At 34.4% G+C, this 22,039-nt stretch overlaps 1 protein-coding gene across 1 annotated transcript in view; it reads left to right on the top strand.

Moving 5' to 3' along the window:
• PROS1 (protein S) overlaps nucleotides 1-22,039 on the top strand; it is a 61,318-nt gene that overhangs the window by 38,053 nt on the left and 1,226 nt on the right. Inside the window, exons 8-14 of the mRNA XM_059922207.1 lie at nucleotides 1,991-2,112; nucleotides 3,705-3,820; nucleotides 6,638-6,827; nucleotides 11,823-11,990; nucleotides 13,298-13,466; nucleotides 17,388-17,536; nucleotides 19,539-19,764. Coding sequence (XP_059778190.1) covers nucleotides 1,991-2,112; nucleotides 3,705-3,820; nucleotides 6,638-6,827; nucleotides 11,823-11,990; nucleotides 13,298-13,466; nucleotides 17,388-17,536; nucleotides 19,539-19,764 — 1,140 coding nt within the window. The remainder of the gene's footprint in view (nucleotides 1-1,990; nucleotides 2,113-3,704; nucleotides 3,821-6,637; nucleotides 6,828-11,822; nucleotides 11,991-13,297; nucleotides 13,467-17,387; nucleotides 17,537-19,538; nucleotides 19,765-22,039) is intronic.

The following is a 22,039-nucleotide window of genomic DNA, read 5'->3' on the forward strand; positions in this document are numbered from 1 at the left end:
TCAGTGTGCCTTTTATTGTAAAATAGTAAATGACCTAGTTCTATTATAATTAAATACATGTAAAAGAAAATCTCTTCATAACCAAATGATGACCAAGCTCTAAAACCTTGAGAAGTACTGATTAGTAATGTCAGTGCCTGTGGTTTTGGGAGAGCCCCTTGGAGCTTATGATTACTTCATTTGGCTCCAGTGGTGCTGCCCTGTGTGCCTCAGGTAGCTTAGATGTGTTAGAGCAGGGGTCCCCAACGGCCGGGCCTACACCGGTCCACGACCTGTTAGGAACCAGGCCACAGAGCAGGAGGTGGGCGGCGGGCGAGCAAGCGAAGCTCCATCTGCTGCTCCCCATCGCCCCCCATCACTCACATTACCTCCTGAACCAACCCCCCACCACCGTCCGTGGAAAAATTGTCTTCCACGAAACCGGTCCCTGGTGCCAAAAAGGTTGGGGACCACTGTGTTAGAGAGATTTTTTTAAAAAGCATGGATATATATAAATTATCTCATATCCTCCTTTGAATTTTTTAAAATTTCAGAATGAATTTAATACCATGACTAAAACTAATCCAATCAGTAATTTTTCTATTGTGGCAAAATATATATATAAGATGTGCCCTTTAACCATTTTTAAGTGTACAATTCAGGGGCATTAATTACATTCACACAGTTATGCAGCCATTACCATATCTGTTCCCAAACTTTTCCAAACAGAACTCTGTAACTGTTAAGCAATAAATCCCCCCTCCTCCCTTTCCCAGCCCCTGATAACCTCCAACTTACTTCTGTCTCTATGAATTTGCCTAAATTGATAATAATCTTAGAATAGTTTTTTTTTCAACTATTTGTACTCCTTTTGAGATTTTGATGTGTTATATCCTTATGCACTCACTGAAAAATATCCCCCCAACCCACCATTTCTACTCTCCCACCACTCCAGGTGGAAATTACTGTAGTAAGCCCTAAGCATTTGCAGACTTATTATTAGCCAACTTCATCATCAATATTGTAGTTATAGTCAACGAATGACAGATTTTTTAAAAAGATATAAATGTGAAAATATAAATATATTTATATATAAATATATAATACTTTATTACTCTAGTTATACTATTCAATTTTTATGGTACTGAGGGTTCACTAATTTGGGGGGTCTATTTTAAGGCATTTTAAGGGAGAACTTATATGCTATAATAGTATTTGAGTTTGGGAATTTTCAAAGATCACAGGGTGTATTCATCAAAACGGTCAAGGATCACAGGTAGTTCTGAAGTGTACTTTAGCTGAAGCATCTTATTACAGCTTTTCAAGAATGATTTTCTTAAAATATGGAGTAGGAACAGGGACCATATAGAAGATTTCACAGTATGGGAGGTAATAGCACAGTGAGGTTTTTTGTTTTTTGCTTTTTTGTTTTTTTACATAAGAAATAAATATATGCCCTTAAATTTATTGTCACCAGTAATCATTGCATTATGGAAAGTGAAATTTTCTTGATATGATCATTTAATCTCCAATTACATTAACCTTCAATTAAAAGGGATCTTTTCTTCCCTTCCCTTCCCTATCTTCCTATCCTCCCCTCCCTCCTCCTCCCCTCCTCTCCCCTTCCCTTCCCTTCCTTTTCTTTTCTTCAAAGCAAAGAGTTAAGAAGTAGTGTCAATGGAATTCATATGATCAGATGTGACAGTTACCTGGAGACTCTCAGTCTTTTTTTCTTCAAAATCATAAAATTAGTATAATTGTTATATCTTTATTAATTATTAATTACTGAAAGTTATTCATTAAATTTGTTGGTCAGGTATATAAATAAATAGAAATTACACTTGTAACATTTAAATTTCAATGGCAAGTGTATAAATGTGATTTGATGTCAAAGGAATTTCTTTCACTGAGGATTTATTATCATTGATTATCTCATACTAAAATCAACATAGTCCTTCTGTGGGGTTGAACATTTAGGAGATATTAAAATTTATGTTCTCTTTTACCCCAGATGTGGACGAATGCTCTGAGAACATATGTGCTCAACTTTGTGTCAATCACCCTGGAGGTTACTCTTGTTACTGTGATGGGAAGAAAGGATTCAAACTTGCTCAAGATCAGAAGAGTTGTGAGGTAACATTTTGCAAGGCTAACCTTCCCATCTCTTTTTTAAAATGAAAGAACCAGGTACTTATTTCCACATAGTTGAGGTAAATCAAGAGAATACAGATGTCTATTATAATTGCTATAGTTCAAAGCAGGCTATGAGTCACAATCTATTTTACTAATTTTGGTCATGTAAGTGGTAAACATTGTGGATAATTAGTGACTGGATTAAAAAAAAGAAAAGCTGCAGGGCCACAGTTCAGAGAGTGCTCATCTGTATAGCCTGTACATTTATAAAATGCAAAGTGTATGTTTATTTAAGAAACTAAGAAAAGCTGAGGTTTATACTCCTTTTTGTGAGAAAAAAGTCTTTCATAGAACTTTAGAGAAAACATTTTCCAGTGTCTGCTTTTCTTTATCGCACTCTGACAAGTTTGATCATGCCGCAGGCATGTTAGTACTTGCAAGAGTGCTCATAAAATCTCAGGTGTAAACAACTTTGTCAGAGTAGGATTTAGCTGGGGTTTAAGTATATCGAAATTCAGAGAGGTCAATTTTGTTAATTTGTATCTCTCAAAATTGCTTTTAGTTACTAAGATTCAATTCATAATTGATCCAGAAATTGAATGTTGGGGGTAGGTTCTAGTTCTTCTTCCATTGTAATAAATAGGTCAACATTTGAAGCTCTTTTTTTTTCCTAAATAAGGATCACATGTTAGTGATCTTTAGTCAAATTCTTGAATCTCTTTTAATTTTTAAAAGTTAAAGTGAAATTTCAAATGCTTATGAAGCAGACAGTAAAAAAAACCCTAAACTAAATAATGATTTAATCATGAATTTACACATACCTCTATATCTGCTACCCAGAGAAAGCTGTGTATGTCCAAAAAATGTAACATTTCATGTTATGCCACCTACTTGGTAAAGAAAGGTAAGGTAAGCTAGTTGGCATACGTAGTAACTTTGGTAGTACTTCATTGGACTGTATTGTGTGCATGTCTATTTTGTAATTTGGTTTTCTATTATTTCAGTATTTGTTGTAGTTACACATTACCATCTACCTTGGAATAGATTTATGGAAATTCTAACAGGAAATGAGATATTATTTCTCGACCTAGATTTAATACAGTGCTGTTTACACAGTTTCCCCCAGAATATCCCTGTATGTATGCCCAAGAACTTCTCCCTTAAAAACCTTTCCATTTTAATGTTTGTTTTTGCTCTTAGAAGGAAAAAACCTTGATGTTACATCAGATGACTCTAAATCACTTTTTTTTTTGGTGAATTCCTTGGAGATTACAGTGATATCTTACTTTATATTTAACCCATTCAGGTTTTCCAGCATTCCCTTTACTATCTAGATAGCACATTTTTGCTCAGAAAAATTTTGGCTTAATAAGACTTTAAAACATGTGTATTTTTGGAGATTATACTGATGGACTATACAAGGAAGTAAAAGATATTGCTTTATTATCACTATGGGTGTTCTTAATTTATTTTAGTGTATCACAGAGGATACATTTGACAAGAACACTAGGAACTAGAGAAAGGATGATACCCTGACACAAACACCAAGCAGTAACCTACGCTTTTTGTTTGTTTTGTTGCCTTTTCTCCAGGCTGTTCCAGTGTGTCTTCCTTTGAACCTTGACAAAAATTATGAATTGCTTTACTTGGCAGAGCAGTTTGTAGGGGTTGTTTTGTATTTAAAATTTCGTTTGCCGGAAATCACCAGGTGAGGTACCAATGTCAATGATAATTTCTAGAGATAAGCAGGTCAGGACATAAGAAGTGACTGAAAGGTTTAAAATGTACGAAATTTTATTAACAATCAGATAAGTTAGGTGTATAATCAGTCAGATGATATGAGGTACCCTAAAGTTCATTTTTATCTTTACACGTAATTTTCATGCTTGAATCATTTGGGGTCGTTCTAGGCTGATTTTCTCCAATGATCATTTTATCCCATAGTTCTTCCTTTTCTAGTGAATACGTATTTACTAAGAAGCTGGGAAAGTAGATTTAATGTATTTGTGAAATTTTCATTCTTTATACATGTTGTTAAAAATTAAGTAATGAGAAATATTCAAAATACTGCTTTTAGAATATAGTTATATTCATAATTATTAAGGAAACTGTATAAGATTGCTTAAGTAGTATTTTAAAGGAATGCATTGCATGATTTTAGTTGACTATCTGGGTACTTTACCTGCCGTTCCTGTAGTTAGGTTGACTTTCGTGAGGGAGTAGTTACTTCTATTTTTGAGTCATGACTCTTTAATTATAAAATTTTCTCAGAGCCATACATTGTTGGAACTAGGAAAAAAATTTCAGAATTTTGTTGGAATAATGGAAAGGAAACATTTGAGACTGATTATAGAGTCCAAATTTTAAAATATTTTAATTAGATAAGCATGAATATTTAGAATTTAATTCATTAGATATATGAGTGATTATTCATTAAATAATTCAACTCAATCCATAGAAATTTTATCATTAAGGAACATTGAAATTTATTCACTGATATAATTGTGCTCTTTTGACACTCTCGTTTCCCCCAAGTTGTGGTTTTCCCCTTTAACATCTCAGAGCAAATAATATCTTCTAGTGATATAGATTGTAGACAACCTTTCCTTGCTATGAGAGTAATGAGAATGAGAGAGAAGAGTTCATTATTACATACCTTCAGGCACTTTCAGAGGTATTCATTTTTCACAATTCACACATGCTTGGGCTGTAACATTGGATCAAATTGGATCAATTATTTCTTTCAGTATTTATTTGTTTATTATTTGTTTAGTTTAAACTTTTTATTGAAGTATTATAAATATATATATACACATAGAAATATACATGTATCTTACATGTAAGCTTGATGAATTTTTATAAGCTGCCACCTGTGTAATGAACACAAAGAAGAGCTAATGCTTTTTTATTTCTTTTTTCTTTTTTTGCAAATTCCTTCAGCTCTGTTTCCCATGATCAAATACTTACCCTACCCCAAAGTTAGCAGATTCACTTTTTTTCACTCTACAATACTTCTGAAAAAGAATGAATTGTTCCCCAGTGTAATGAATCAGTATGCTGATGTACTCCAGACAGAAAATGTGCAGAACACGACTCTTTGAATTACTGGTTTAACATGATTTTACAAAGAAAAGGAAATTATCTCCATAATAGGATGAACTTCTATAAGATCCTGAGCGTACATAGATTCGGGTTTTGGCAAGATAATATATGCTTCACATCAGCAAAATGTGAGGAATATGAAAGAGAATAGAAGTCCCTACTCGAAGCAAAATGGTTCTTTTTAATATAATCTGAGTTCTGTAAATTCCTACTACATTGTTATCTACCCAACATACTTTACTCCACATTTACCTCTTTATAATATTTCCTTGGAATTCTAAAGACTAAAAAGTTTATTTTATCACTTTTTCTTTGTTCCATTTGAGGTAGATTTGTGCCCTATTGCAAATGGTGCCTCTATCACTATACTATTATATGTGGAATAAGAAAGAGTGTGGGATTCTTTCTTGCCTTATTTAGTAATTATCTGAATTCTTGATTTTTTTACTTAAATTACCTTTATTTTAACTTAACTCAGATGACTAATAGTTATACAACTATTTTTCCTATTCCCTGTTTATCTTTTTTCAGTCATTTTGCTTTGCTGGTTCCTTGGAAACTTTAATGCTAATTCTCATTAAAGTATCCTGAGGGCACTGAATTGATATATATTATTTTTTAGTCCAACATCCTTAAGATTTTTTCCTCCCCTGTAGTAGCTACATACATATATGTGCAGAGTCTTAACAGCAACAGGTGTTATCAGAGCTCAGATCGTCCCAAACACATGACTATATCTTTTAAGCTCTCCTTCCATGTACTCTAGTATAGTGATTTATGCAATTAGAGTTTGGGAGAGCTTTTGAAATTAAATGAACAGACACATTTAAAAGTTTTTGACTTTACCTTCCTTTACCACACATGAAGTCTTAATTATGCTTGCAATCATCCAGATGTTACCTTGTATATCTCTGTGAGTGATTCCTTCCTGACATATATGAAATCATAGGAAAATATGCTTTTTGATGGATAAACTTCAATCATGGAATTGTAACATCTTTTACCAATCACGTATGGATACAGCAAAAAAAAAAAAAAAAAAGAAATCTTAATGTCAGATTATATAGTGTATAAAAGGCTCCACGAGAGAGACAAATGCCTAATATTTGTACATGAGTATTCCAGCATTTTAAAGAGTGCCTTCAAAACAAATGCCAAAAGATGAAAAATTATCAAAGCATCTTTTCATTGGGAAAAAAGATTCCACAAATAAGCAAGAAAGTATAATAACTTGATTTTAAACACACATGGAGCCAGAGATAATACAAGAACAGCTTAATCCTGCCTTTCTCTTTTATTTTTTCCAGGGAAAGAAAGAGTTGACTCTTTCAACATATTGCTGTTTGCCAGTACAAGAAAAAAAAGAATAACATAGTCTTCAATATTTCTTACAATTAAGGCTCTCTCTTTGTCCATTGTTTAGATTTTCAGCTGAATTTGATTTCCGGACATATGATTCAGAAGGTGTTATCCTGTATGCAGAATCTTCTGATCAGTCCTCTTGGTTCCTGATTGCACTTCGTGAGGGAAAGATTGAAATTCAGTTTAAGAATGAATATACAGCCAAAATCACAACTGGAGGCAAAGTTATTAATGATGGTTTATGGAATATGGTACGTTTTGCTGAATTCATAAAGAATCTTTCCACTTTGATGCAATTTGTATAAAATCATTGATCATTTTTTTAATAATGATACCAAAGCAAAATAATTTGGGGTTTATCTGATGTTGTGTGAAGTATATTCTACACGCTGTAAATCCCTGAAACAGCCTGAGAAGTTATTATCTCTCAATATATTGCAGATTTCCCATAACTGAAGTTGTTTTCAGTTATTTGCTTTGTTAAAGGCAACTACTCTGTCTTTAACTTTTTACCTTTTTTAGTGGCTATCACTGGGTGAACAGTGATATCGCTCCTATAGGTCAGGGGTTATTCAAAGACAACACTGATCAAGGACAACTACACTGGATAGCCATCAGTATTTTTAATGTAAAAGAGAAATACACATAATAACAAAATAAAAAATTTAATTTAATTTTAGATATTATCATGTAGGTATAATCAGTTTGTACAAACAGGATACACTAGCTGGTACCAACTAGAGTGCTTAGAAACTAGCATTTTTAGATAATCCTTATAAGTGAGTCTTTATTTTAATAATCAAGAACAGCACTTTAATCTACTGTATTAAAATGGAACTTTTCTTGGAGAAGGAATTACTTGGAGAAGGGATTACTGTTAGTCCACAGAGGGGAGAATTCCTTTCTGCAATTAAATCAGTGCTACTTTCAGCAGAGAACAGCGGAGAGAAGAGTGTTGTGCCCCAAACAGACACTTTCTAAGCCTGTGGGAACTGACAAGAGGTCCATGTTGAGCAGCCATGTAAAGTCATCACTAAATTATTTCATTCTTATATTTATCCACTCTTGCAGTCATATACTCAATAAGCTTTTAGTGAGCATGTTTAAAGCGCTACATCCCTGAGTTCAAGGCGCTGAAACTATAGCAGGAGTTTGTCCTTGCTCTTGAGGTTAGTACCTCACAGTTTAGTAGCTGATGCTGCATTATGAACTAATACAATATAATGTGAAATATGTTGCAGGAAGGTGGTAATAAAGAACAGTTGGGTGCAGATATGGTTCACCAAAAAGGGGACTGTCTGTCATTTTGCAGCCATGGATTTTGGGCTCCTAACTTTACAAGAATAGTGTCTTCACAAGATCAAATGCAACTTTCAGAGAAGTCACTAAAATTCTCTGACTTCTGATGCTTATTAGTGTATCTTTGTTACTACATCTTTCCTACTACATCTGTATTTAGAATATTTGATGCATACAGCTATACCTCCAATGTGCTGAAGAATACATTTTCATGCCTAACGTCCCTAAATCACCTATCTAAAACTGCTAAAATCACTTTTGCAGCAAAAGAGAGTGAACAGAATTTTTTTCTAATGAGTTTATACAAATTGAAGATATCAGCTGTTTGAAGGTGAATTTAGATAAATTTCTAGGTAGGATATAATATGTATAAAGAAGAAGGTAAATATCTGTGAAGTTATCATGAGTTGCAAGTAGTGTTTATTAAAGAACTGTTCATGAGTGATATTATTAAAGACAGGATTCGGGATGGATGGAAGGTAGCTGTTCAGTTTCATTTATTTGTCTCCTATATTTATGATTCTTGTTAAAAAGAAACTATTATTTAATGATATGCCCATGTTTTAACTAAAACACTTAAATTAAAATCTCCCTCTATAAACTGAATACAAGCTTATATAAAAAATAAAGTTTAAGAACAATAAGCAAGTCAGAGAAAAACTTGACTCTGGTAATAAACTTGGTGCTGGCTGTTTTTCTTTAAATTGTAATTCAATATTTTAACAATTTATGCATTTTACCTCCCCCCGAAATAAATAGGATTTCTTTTTTCACTCCATAGCTTTTATATTTAGTAGATAGTATGGGAGCATGATAGTTTTACTACCTTTTAATCCTGATGATTTATTAAAGAATTATACTGTTTCAAACAAATTTATGCAGCACAGATATTATTTCAAATAAATAAATACTTTATATAAGTATTTTAATTTTAATTAATGACAAAGTGGTTAAGTTAAATTAATCTGTAAACTGGACTATTCACTTTATAGCAATTGTTTCACTAATATTAAATTATTTTCAAATTTTAAATAAAATACTTTAAAAATAAGAAATTAGAATTAAAGCGTATAACAGAATTGTTTTGTAATTCAGGTAAAAAAAATTGCATGTGTAATGATTAAGTCATTAGAATGGCTACAACCTGTAGGAATAAATATTGCTACTTTGTAAGTGATTATTATATTTCATAGTTGGGTATAATCCTAATATTGGTGGGAAATATATAATTTGTATAATAATTTCATTTATTCAACAAAATATTTATTGAGCACTTTATGTGCTATTCCTTCTTCTAGGTGGTGGGGATACAACAGCGAATAAAACAAAGTCCCTGCTCTAATGGAGCTTGCATTGTGGTGGTGAGATGAAAACCACAAATGCATCAACAAATAGACATGTCAGATAGTGATTAATGCTATGAGAAAAAAAGAAAAGCAAGGCCAGGCAATAGAGAATGATGATGGTGAGTGTGCATATGGAATCAGGAAAGCCACCTCTGATGAGATTACATTAGAATGAGACTTGAGGACACAAGACCGGAGAACTTTTTGGGGGAAAATAATTCTGTCACATGAACAGCAAGTACAGAGTCTTAGGCTAACTTAGATGATTTTGAGAAGTGACATAATCTAATTTGCATGTTAAAAGATAATCCTGGTTAGGACCTAATGGCTTTGTGGAAACTAGACAGTAGAGAGTAAGGACAGAATAGGATGTGGGGTTAGGAGACTATGGCAATAACACAGTGGAGAGAAGATGGCAGCTTTGACTGGAGTGTTGATAGTGGGAGTGGTGAGAAGTGGTCAGATTCCGTATATATTTTTAAGGTCCAGCCTTCAGTTTAAGGTAGATACAAACTTTTTGGTATTCAGCATAAAGAGGGTTTTAAAGGCCCTGAGATTGTTTATTGTCAATCTGTGGTTTTAAACTCTATCACATCCAATATAATGCTCTAATTATTATATAAAAAAGAAAATAATTAAAAAATAATAATATATATTTCCATATGTAAATGCTCAAGTTCAAGTATAATATTTGTCAAAGCTTACTCCTATACATAGAATAACATGAAAGCTACAACTGAAGACATGCTGGGGGGTGTTGTATTGGCAACTCAAAAACCGTAAGTGCATAAATGGTATTGCCGTTAGTAATAGTAATTTTCCAAAATGGTGAGAAAATCTTGATAAAGATCCAAACAAAAGAAACATCAGTTTATTCTTTGTTTACAAGATTATAACATTCTTGAAAAATTCAGTGAATGTTGAAATGGTGCAACAGATATTTTGTGTTTATATTACACACAAACACAGGTAATTATAAGCATGAGTATACCCTACATGAATATCTACTAGGAATGTTCAGAAAATTTGTAGGATATTGGATATTTTATTATTTATTTTGCATGACTATCCTGCATATTGCAGGGTGTGTCTAGCATCTTGCAATGTCAGCATACCTCTTACTGTGAAAACTAAAAGTGCCCACCACCCCCAAATTTGCCCTAGAGTGGGACAGTAAAGCCCCCTTTAAAAATATTTGCATGACTAGAGGGATGAGCTCTGGGGCTTATTATAGAGGTTGAGAAGAAGAGGATCCAGCAAAGAAGACTGAGAAGGAGTGTGAGGAGAAGCAAGCCAGACGGAGGTCCTGGAGGCTAAGTTAAGAACATCTTTCAAGGAGGGAATAATCATTAGAATAAAATGATGGTGACTGGTTATATTAAGGACAGAGCCTTGACCAACTTTAAATCTGTAAATGTTACCAAATTTATTTTATTTACTTTAGAGCATAGTTTTTTCCTTCCTGTAGTAGTGCTTTAATATGCCTATTGTTTGGCTTCCCTGATTGATAAGTAAACGAAGAGTTTGCATTTTGAGTCCTACAGTTTTACATGAGATTGCAGCAATGGTTCTTCAAATTGCCTTTGTGGGAAGATATTTTAAAAAAATATTTATTGATTTTATTTATTTATTTTCCTTATTTTTTTGTCTGCATCAGGTCTTATTTGCGACACAAGGGATCTATGTTGAGGCATGTGGGATCTTTTTGTTAAGGCGCGTGGTCTCTTCATTGCGGTGCTCAGGCTTCTTGCTAGTTGCAGCGCGTGGGTTTTCTCTCTCTAGTTGTGGCTCGTAGGCTCCAGAGCCCATGGGCTCTTGCTGAGGCTTGCAAGCTCAATAGTTGTGGCGTGTGGGCTTAGTTGCCCTGCACTATGTGGTGATCTTTGTTCCCCGACCAGGGATCAAACCCTTGTTCCCTGCATTGGAAGGGTGATTCTTTACCACTGGGCTACCAGGGAAGTCCAGGGAAGATTTTTTTTTTTATTATTGGTTACCATTACTTCCAACCTTTTTTAGAAATCCAAACTACTTTCAAAATTGGAAAAACCCAATTTAATTTAATGTATTGTGCTTTCTTATGACCTCAACTATTTTTGAATTTTGAAATAAAATATAATTTGTGCATAATGAACAGAATATTGAATGTACTAACTTCTCTTAATTTATATTTAAATTTTATTTACCTTATTGATTTCCTATTTATATTATCAGACAAATGCAAAATAAGGGCACAAAAGTTTTCTAAGATTTTGTAGAGTGACTCACTTTCTTTTTTAAACTGTTAATTTTATGGCACACTGGTGTTGAAAGATATATATTATAAATGGGTGTTTAAATGTAATAGAAAAATATTGCTTTTTAAACTTTAAAATATGGTGTTGATTTAATTTTAGATCAAGAATTGACACACTAAAATACATTTTTATCACCTTTATACTAATGTGACATTTCAAATGTATTGGAACAAATTAATAAGTACAGTAAAATGATTACTTTGGAAAATTATATACTGGAATAATAACAGGATTTTTCAGTCGTGGTGTTTCAAATGAAAAGCAGTAATATTTGGTTGTTTGATAATTTTTGTCTTTTTAATTGTAGGTCTCCGTGGAAGAATTAGAACAGAGTATTAGTGTAAAAATAGCTAAAGAAGCTGTAATGAATATAAATAAACCTGAAAGCCTTTTTAAGCCTACCAATGGGTTTCTAGAAACCAAAGTATACTTTGCAGCAATACCTCGGAAAGTGGAGAATGCACTCATTAGACCGGTAACGATCCAAGCTTATATCATTCATCATGGATGAATTCCTTCATCTGTAATAGATTTGAAAATGTGTTTTTCTGAGAGTCAAATGAAGTTATTTTGTTGAACACACCAACTGTGAAAACTTGAATTGAACATGGAAAAATAACATTATCAACCCTTGAAATTATATTAAGGAAATAAGAAAATGAATGTAGTGTTTTTGAGCCCATTTAAATTCCCAGCATTACTCATGGAGAAGTAGATTTTCAAAAATTCTCCAAGTATCAGTTCAACGTTAACATCATAATAGTCCATACTCAGCCATTAAACATATAAATACGTATATTTGAGTCCAAAATTACATGATTTTGTAGAAGCCTGTCAAATAACTTTCTTAGGTCTGTTTTAGGACTAAAATTTGGGAGATAAGGATAGCACATAAGGTGGAACGTTTTAAAAACAAAAATCTTTGGTGGGAATATAACTGCAGCCTGTCATAAATTGAAGTTAGATATAACAGATGATTTTCTGTATGTGGTATTTGACTAACTACCATGGAAAAGGTTTCATGAAGGAGACTAATCAATGACCTTGAAGAGTTTAAAATTTTTCATTTGAAGTCATGGGTCTGCCAATTTTACACTTGCTGATTTAACTTAAATATTGACCATTTTGTATCCATCTTTCAGTTACCTTAGCTTTTAAAAGATTTCTGTGATATAAAACCTGAATTAGTTAACTCATGTCAGAGTGAATATACCTGTCCTTTGAAATTGATAAATCAAGACATTTTAAAATTAAAATAAATTATTCAAAAAGAATCAACTATTTATGAAATGGCTGCATGTCTTGAATGTGGCTGGTTGCTTTGGTGAGACTGAAGAATGCAAACACTTTTGTTACTGAAGAGGCTTAGTGTCTGATGACAAGACAAACCTAGTTGTAAATGCAGTTAAAGAAAAACAGAAAGCAGCTTAGAACTCAGGGGCACAGCTAGAAGCATATATAGAACTCAAGAGCAGAAGAGTTAGTTCTGGATGATGCAGAAGAGGCAGGTGGGGCTTGAGGTGTTAAAAATCATTAGGATCCCAGTGGAGGTCTCTGATGGCATAAGCTCACTTTTACTGAAAAAGACTGTCCATCTGAAGGACACCTTGAAAAAAATTTAGATAAAATTCAAAATAGTTTAAATACTTTAAAATGTCATCAAAGAAAGAATTTTGCCTCTAAATGAAAACCTATATCCATAATCAATTAAGCCACTTCACTTATGAGTCTGTCTTTTTTAAGTTTAAAATGCTTTCATTGATCTATATTTTAAATTGTTAGATTAACCCTCGTCTAGATGGATGTATTCGAGGCTGGAATTTGATGAATCAAGGAGCTTCAGGAGTAAAGGAAATCATTCAAGAAAAACAAAATAAGCATTGTCTTGTCACTGTGGAGAAGGGTTCCTACTATCCTGGTTCTGGAGTTGCTCAATTTAGCATAGATTATAGTAAGTGATTTCCCATTTTATCTTTCTTTTCTCATTACTGTTTAAATTTATTCATTAACAAACAGCAATAATTCCTTCAGTAAACATTGTTGAGTACTTACTTTGTGCCAGATATAGTGTTAGGCTTATTCATACTGTTATATATTTTTAATAGAATTTTTCCAAGTATATTGGGAGAAAAAATGTAGTTGAATATGCTTATGTTGTTACTTAAAGGTTATTGGCACATAATCTGATTAATTTTGGGTAAATTAAATTGACCTGTTTTAAGGTTCACCAGTTTCTCAGTTGTATTGAGTCTACTGATTAATGCATCAAAAGTATTAATCTTTATTTCTAGCATTTCCATTTAATCCTTTCCTAAAATGTCCACCTCTTTGTTAAAATTTCCCATCTGTTCATGAGTGTTATCCATCTTTTCCACCCAAGCCTTCAACTTATTAATCATAATTAAATTCCTTGTCTGATAGTTCCAATATCTGTGTCATATCTAAATCTGGTCATATTGATTGCTTTTTCTCTTGACTATGGGTCATTTTTCCATGCTTCCTTCTGCAATTAATAATTTTTATTTAAAGGTGGGTGTCAGATAAAACAGTAGAGACTGAGATAAATGATATTTACATTTGGAGATGAGCACAGCTCTCCTTTTGCTAGACACTTAATGAGGGGACTTGAATCAATCTAGTCAAGAATTGAGCTGCTTTGGTTCTCTTGTTTCCCTGACTACACTTCTAATTCCTTTAATATACCTTGTGCTTAGGATAGTAGCCAGAGGATTTTTCTTAATAACAGATCCACCCTCAGCTTTAGATATTCCTTTCATTTGCCTCAAGAAAGTGTCTCTCCCTGGTCTTGTTTCACTCCCAGAAGTGCTCTTAGTTGTTACTTGACATTTGCTAGCAATTTAGAGGGGTCTGGGGGTCAGAGGAGCATTCTCTAATGTTCTGGTGCAGATTCAGTCTTAGACAGGTGTTAAGACCCCTGTGTCTCAGGGGTGTGGACTTTCCACTGTCCCACCTCCTGCCCACCAGTAAGGGAGGTATCTAATGGTCAGGACTCAAGGTGTATTCCTGCTCCTTCCCCAGGGTAGCTGATTTTTTGTTGTTGTTTTGTTTTTTGCTATTTTCATTCCCTAATCTGTAAGTGCAATGGGACTTTGATGTGACCTAATAGCAACAAGGTTTGCTGCCTTTCCCCTAATGCGTTAAATCTTGCTTAGAGCAGACAAAGAATGATCTGGGTGAGACTTTGTGCCTTTCCTGCAGGTTGCTGTTCCTCTCCCCTTGGGCTTGTACTAGGAAGGAAACTTTCTCTAATCTCTTTCTCTTGTCCCAGTTTTTCTCTTGAGCACCCAGTAAGATCCTGTGAATGGGTATGAATTTCCCATGTGTTTGCAGTTTCCCTGGCTTCTATATTCTCACACCAGCCCCAACTTGGACTTCAGCGTTTTGTTAAAATTTTTACCTACATTCTTTTTACCAAATTGTATAGTGTCTGTTGTCTGCCTTGGGTAAGAGAGTACTCTCCTCCTGTTTTTCCCTTGAAGCACCTGTCTTCCTTTAGGTTTCTAGTCAGTTGTTCTGCAACCTCAGCTCGTGGTGATAGTTCAAGAAAAGTTGTGCTTATATAGATAATTGGTCTTTTGTTGTTTTAAGAATGGGAACAGTACTCTCCGCAGTTTTCTATAGTCTAATAGGAACAGGAACTCTTGCCAAACCAACCCCAGGTTTTTACCTTTACAAATAATACTTCTGGGATATCCTTGGACATTTATCCTTGTACCCTCATGTGATTAATTCTGTAGGAGAGACTCTCAGATTCTCTCCATCAAAGGTTATGCAAAGGTATAATTCCTACTGTTCAATCAGATTCTCTTCCAAAGATGATTTATCAATTTATACTTTTACCAACAGAAGAAAGTTTATGCTTGGGATTTGTTTCTAATTTGAGAGTTGAAAAATTAAATCTTGTAGTTCTAATTATTATCCCAGTTTCTACTGAAGTTGAATATCTCACCATATGTTTATTAGGTATTTGTGTATCTTAATTATTTTATTGGCATCTCTGTCTTTTTGTGTTTTAGGAGTTCATTATTTGAGCTACTAACAGTTTGCATTATAAATTTAGTGTTGATTTGATATCTCTGCTTTAAGAAAAAAACATATTTTAAATTTTTTATTTTCAGCCTTAAAAAGTATTACTACAGTTTTAAGAAAGCATCTTACACTAGTGCTTTCTGTTTCCTAGCATAAATTAATACAATGTCTTTAACTTTAGCTCTGTTCTGTATATGAAGGTTTTTTTTTAAAACAAAAAAAGTTTAAATTGAGTTGGTGACTGGACATAAGCAAAAACTAGGCCCACCATTTGTTCAAAGGACAAAAAAAATCTCTGAAAAGAAAATGAAAATAAGAGTTTTATTGCACCTGAAAGAAATTACGTTCATAAGTAATTAGTTATTTCACAGATAATATGAAAGTGACCTACTCTATGATTAATATTTAATGTTACATTATAATATCTGTACATTTGCATGTTCATTTTAGTTTGAGTTTGTTAATATCTTAGAGTAAATTTACTTACTTCAAAATGATTATATGCATTTATTTTCTCTTGCGTGGGAATTAAAGGATTATAGTGAAAAATGTTATAGTATTAGATGTGGCTAAATGGAAGAACATCTTGTCAAAGGAAAATTATTTTCTCCATTCACATTTACCTTTTTAAAGCCTCCAAGTAGTATTTGGGCTATTGTTATACATTACTTTATGTTGAATGACGAAGACTGCATTCAGATTGTAAACTGATATTTTCAGAAATCAAACTATTTTGAAATCATATTAATTCAACAAATATTTGTTAAGTGACTGCTGAGGAAGACAGTGATGGTAGAGACATGTAGAGCTTGCACTCTAGTTGGGTAGGCAATTGACCTAGTAATTAAGAGAAAGAATGTTAAGTATTATGATAAGAGAATCACACAAGAGTTCCTATTAGAATTTCAAAGTTAACTGTTGACTTCAGAGTATTTCTCTACCATTAAACCATCCCACACCCCTATGTACAGAAATCATACTTTGCTTTCCCACTGCTCTAATCTGACCCCTATATGGAAGAGGAGTGGGGCGGGGGGTGGCAGCTATACCCAAATTTTCCCTCAGAAATAGTACAATAAATTTGTTGAACTTTCTTCTAATGTGTACTTTAAAATACAGCCTCCCTGAGATTTGACCATTGGAGAATATATAAGACAGAAGGAAGAGCTATTAAAGAGCAAATGGAGGGCTTCCCTGGTGGCACAGTGGTTAAGAATCCGCCTGCCAACTCAGGGGACACGGGTTCGAGCCCTGGTCTGGGAAGATCCCACATGCAGTGGAACAACTAAGCCCATGTGCCACAACTACTGAGCCTGCGCTCTAGAGCCCGCGAGCCACAACTACTGAGCCCGTGTGCCACAACTACTGAAGCCCGCACGCCTAGAACCTGTACTCCGCGACGAGAGAAGCCACAGCAATGAGAAGCCCCTGCACTGCAACGAAGAGTAGCCCCTGCTTGCCGCAACTAGAGAAAGCCTGTGCGTAGCAACTAAGACCCAAAGCAGCCAAAAATAAATTAAAAAAATAGATTAAAAAAAAAAAAAAAAGAGCAAATGGAAAATTCGTAATAATCCTGAACACCACAATCCAGAATTCTGTTGTAGGAAGAAGAACAAAAGGATGAGGCTCCATCTGTGTTTCTTGCCTGCATTAAAAACTGTTTTGCTTTGTTTTGTCTTGGTTATATAGATCATCGAAAAAGAGGACTAAAATCTTTAGTATCACACAAAGATGGCTTTGAGTATTGATAAGATTATACTTAATTCCTTCTGGTGCACCTTAGGAGGACATTGATCCTGCTTCTGTTTCATTGTTTAAACAGAGAATGTATCCAATCCTGAGGCTTGGCAAGTAAATGTGTCCTTGAATATTCGCCCATCGTCGGGCACCGGTGTTATGTTGGCCTTGGTTTCCAGTAACACAGTACCCTTTGCCTTGTCCTTGGTGGACTCCGCCACTGAAGAGCTTCAGGTAACTTTCAACCTTTATGATCCTTGGTTTGTAATTTTTTTTTTTAATCCGTAAAATGGATAGAATAGCAGTATTTACCTCAAAGTGCTATTTTGAAAATTAAATAACCTATTTAAGCTATTTGGCACAATCTCTAGCACATCATTAAAGATTCAATAAATATTCATTATTGTTACTTTTTTGCTGGCTTATTTCCAAGGTTTGAGCCAAGAAGTAAAGTGGTGGGAAGGGGGAATGGAAGAGCCTATTGCGTCTATAGCTCAGGTTAGGCAGACTCACACCAAGGTTGCTCGGAGGCCTCTCTGAGTACCCAGAGATCTGCCCTTATTCAGAATCTTTGAAGTGTCATGGGAATTTGTATGTATTAACAGAATAGAAGTGAGTCTGACTGAAATCCACTCTGAAATATTCAGTGCCTAATTATAATGTTTTGTGTTTTCTGGCACTCTTAATCTTTTCTCCCGTAAGTAAATTAGGAAAGACTACAGAAAACTAAAACCAGTCTATTTGGCTTTCTGCTGGCAACTCTGCCTTGAAATTAGGAGAAAGCACAGGAAAAAACTCTTGGATAAAAGAAAACATGAGAGTTATCAGATCTGTATTGTTCAACTTCTATTAGAGGCTAATAGTTCTGTCCTCGTGTCATCCACAGTGGGTGGATTCCAAGTTACAGCAAGCAGCTTTCGTTTGTGCCGCGGTTGGCTTGGATGCTCTCTGTGGCTTTTAGAAAGAGACATATAATTGAATAATGCCTGTAGTGATAAAAAGGGATGCTATTTGCCACTTAAAGGATGGATGCGGGGAGTTTCTGATGGTTAACTGTAAGCAACCTAAAAAGATCCTGCCGAGCTTTTGTCTCCAGTGACCACAGGAGCTTGCTACATTTGGGTTTCAGCTTTTTTTTTGCTTGTTTGTTTTGTTCTTTAAGCAAAATGGAAATCCTGCCTTCAACACTACATTCGCACGGTAGAGGAGGTTAACAAGTGCCATGTCTTTGATATTTATTTTATCTTTTCTGTGTTTGTCTTCATGGCCACCACCCCCTTTTTTTTTTGGCGTGTCAGATTGCCTTCTTATGATCTGCGAACAACGTTTCATAACATTATTCCACATAATATTGATCATTCTGGAACATTTTCTCAGCTGACTTTTCCTGAGTTCAGGATATGGATGTGTATAACACAGTAACAGATTTCCTCAGCTAAGCTGTATTTGGGAAGTATAGGCTTCATTTAGCATTGGTATCTTGGATTCCTAAGTAAACACTTCAGACTATCTTTCTACCATCTGGGAAGCAGCATAACAACCGTCTCCCTCGTTTTGATTTTATTTTTTCTCTCTTTTTATATTTCCTCTACACGTCCGGGAAGCTAGATGCATAGATGACTCTCAACAAGTTGAGTAATTTAGTGTATCAGCAGTTTGAAAAGTTCAGAAAATATATATACATAGAGAGAGAACCTTCTGGTAAATACTCTGTAACTTACTGCTGGCAATCCTGGTTTTTCTTTCTCAGAGACTTCATAAAATTTGTCCCAAGTCTACAGGATTTCTTGTGTGGCACAAATAAACCTTTCAGTCTTGCTGGCATGTGCTTACTAAAGCACTTCAAATTTTCCAAGTCTTTTCCCCAACAAAGAATGATTCAACTCCTTCCTTTTCCCTATGTAGGTTTTGAAATTAGTAGGAAGGCTCATAACCAGAAATGTATTGCTTAAGACACTAGTTTGGTTCCCATTGTTGGTGAGACAATGCTGTTAGTTTATTGAATTTTCAGAACCTGCAATACATGTACATCTTAGCTAAACCTGGAGTTTGCAAAACTAATGTGTATTCTAAAATTATGATTACGATAATAGTTTTTTCATTTAAATAAATTTGAAAGCTCTATCATACTTTTCCCCACCTCATTGAAATTCTGTTTTTGAATTTCACAAACTAAAGTCTCTCTTAAGCAGCATTAACGTTAGTACTTGTTTATATTCTTTGCTCCGTTCTTCAGGATATCCTGGTATCTGTTGAAAATATGGTAATAGCTCGGATAGAGGCCCTAAGTCTGTGTTCTAATCAACAATCCCTTCTGGAAATCAGAGTCAACAGAAACAATTTGGAGCTGTTGACTCAACATAGAAAAGACAGCTTCCACTCTGAAGACTTTCAAAGACAATTTGCCATCTTGGACAAAGCAATGAAAGAAACAGTGGCCACTTACTTGGGTGGCCTTCCAGGTATCTTCTTACTTTTTCTTCAGTTTTAAAGAGTATATTTTTAGTGAAATTGATAGTATTTCAAATATGTAATTGTAGTAAAACAGCAGCTGTATATATATATATATATATATATATATATATATATATATATATATACAGCATATGTAGTTGGAGTAAAGGGGCATCAGAAGGGAAGAGAAAATTCCAGTATCCATTATTCTTTTTCTGGAGGCTTGCATGAACATTTTATTGGTACATTTTTATTTAATTTTTTTTAATGGTAAACTGAAACTAACCAAGCTTTGCTGCATTTGACTATCCTAGCCAGAAATGATTTATTATTTCATTTTATCCTCACAGTTATCTTCTGAGTTTAACATTTATTCTTCAATTCAACCATCAGTCACCCAATATTATTAAGAACCTATGTCTCAGGCAGTAGGGACACAGCAATAAACAAATGGATATGATCTCTCCTCTTAAGGCCTTTACAATCTAGTGGCAGAGGTAGATATTAAACAAGTGATTAGGAAAATAAAAAAAAAATTTTTCATAACTTCTATAAAAAAAAAGTAGGGGTTGCTATTAGAGCCTGAAAATGAGGCTTGATCTGGTTATGGGGGCCAGGAACAAGCTCTCTGAAGAAGGCAATAAGATACAAATCTGATATTTGAAGGATTAAATGAAGTTAACCAGGTGATGAGGGTGGAGACTGGAGCTAGTATGCAGGTAAGAGTGTCCATGGCAAAATGGAAAGGGGTTGACATGCTTGAGGAATATATAGAAGATCAGTATGGTGAGAGCACATTGGGGAAGGGGGATGGTACTGCAAGAGGAGGCTGTGAAATGGGTGGGTGGGTGGGAGGTTTGTAGACCTGGTTCAGGGTCGTGCATCTTATTATTAGAGCCTTGAGAATCATTAAAAAGTTTTAGACAGGGAAGTGGTATATCAATAATGAAGTTTAAAAAAATTCCCCTGCATAATGAATGGAGATGAACAGGTGGGAGACAAAAGTGGATGAGATGAGTTGGGGGCTACTGAAGTAGTTCAGATGGAGAAGCAGTAATAGTAACAGTAGTGAAAACGATACTGCCATCGTGCATATTTAGTGCGTAATAAACAGTCTGGGCATTGTTCAGAGTGCTTCAATTGTATCAACCCATTTGATATTTAAAGTAGTCCTGTGAGGTAGGTACTATTGTTATCTCCATTTTGCAGATGAGGAAGCTGGGGAAGCTGCTGGACTAGGGTGATGGCAGTGGAGGTAATATACAGTGAATAGATTGGAGATGTATGTGAGAAACAAAGTTAATCGAAATTAATGATTGAAAGAAGCTCTTAGGTATTTGGCATGAGCAGTTGCATGGGTGAAGATTCCATTTATCAAGATGGGGAAAACTGGAGGAAAAATAGTTAATATTGGAAAACATAAAATTGCCATCAACATTTTTCTTTAAATGACAACAAAATTGAGGCAGAAAGTTTTTTAGAAGCATTTTCAAATACCATTTGCATGTTATTCTCACGGGGAGAATTCTGAGTTTGATGTCTAGACTTCTAGTAACCTTCATTAAGTTACTTTAACTGCTCAGTGTGTTCATTTCCCATATATGGAAATTTTATCTGGGTTTTGGGGGAATATAAGTAAATAGGCTGTAGGAAAATTCCTTGGCGGTCCAGTGGTTAGGATTCTGTGCTTTCGTTGCCATGGCCTGGGTTCAGTCCCTGGTCGGAGAACTGAAATCCTGCCAGCCATGCGGCGTGGCCGAGATATACAAAAAGAAAAAAGAAGTAAATAGGTTGCAAAAGTTATAAATAGATCTATAGATAGATAGATCCATGGATAGATATAGATACATAGTTACATTAACGTGATTAATTATTAGGAAGTATAATTACAGTTCAAATGAATGAATTCTGCATTGAAATCCACCTACTACCTTATTCACAAATTAGTTGAATGCAATTTTAGGAAATCAAACAAACAATGAAAGAGTTCAAAAGAAGTGAAAATATCAGAATTTCAGTGGTTCCAGGACTTTGGCAACAGCACTGAGAACTGACTTTAGGCAAGATGTGTTTAGAAAAGGAGTGAGGAAAAATTGAGGAGAACTGGAAATTGAGAGTGTGAACTATGGGATGGGTAAATTATTAATTGATATGCAAAATAGGCATGTTAAATTGCATGTTATGAATTAAAAATCAGGGGAAATAGATGATTCTGAGGATATTTATAATAGTGGTATAACCTATGATAGTCAGTCAAACTTGAAAGGTTTTCTTAAAAAATGC

Source organism: Balaenoptera ricei, chromosome 4 (genome assembly GCF_028023285.1).
Source record: "Balaenoptera ricei isolate mBalRic1 chromosome 4, mBalRic1.hap2, whole genome shotgun sequence".
NCBI classification, from domain to species: Eukaryota; Metazoa; Chordata; class Mammalia; order Artiodactyla; family Balaenopteridae; genus Balaenoptera; species Balaenoptera ricei.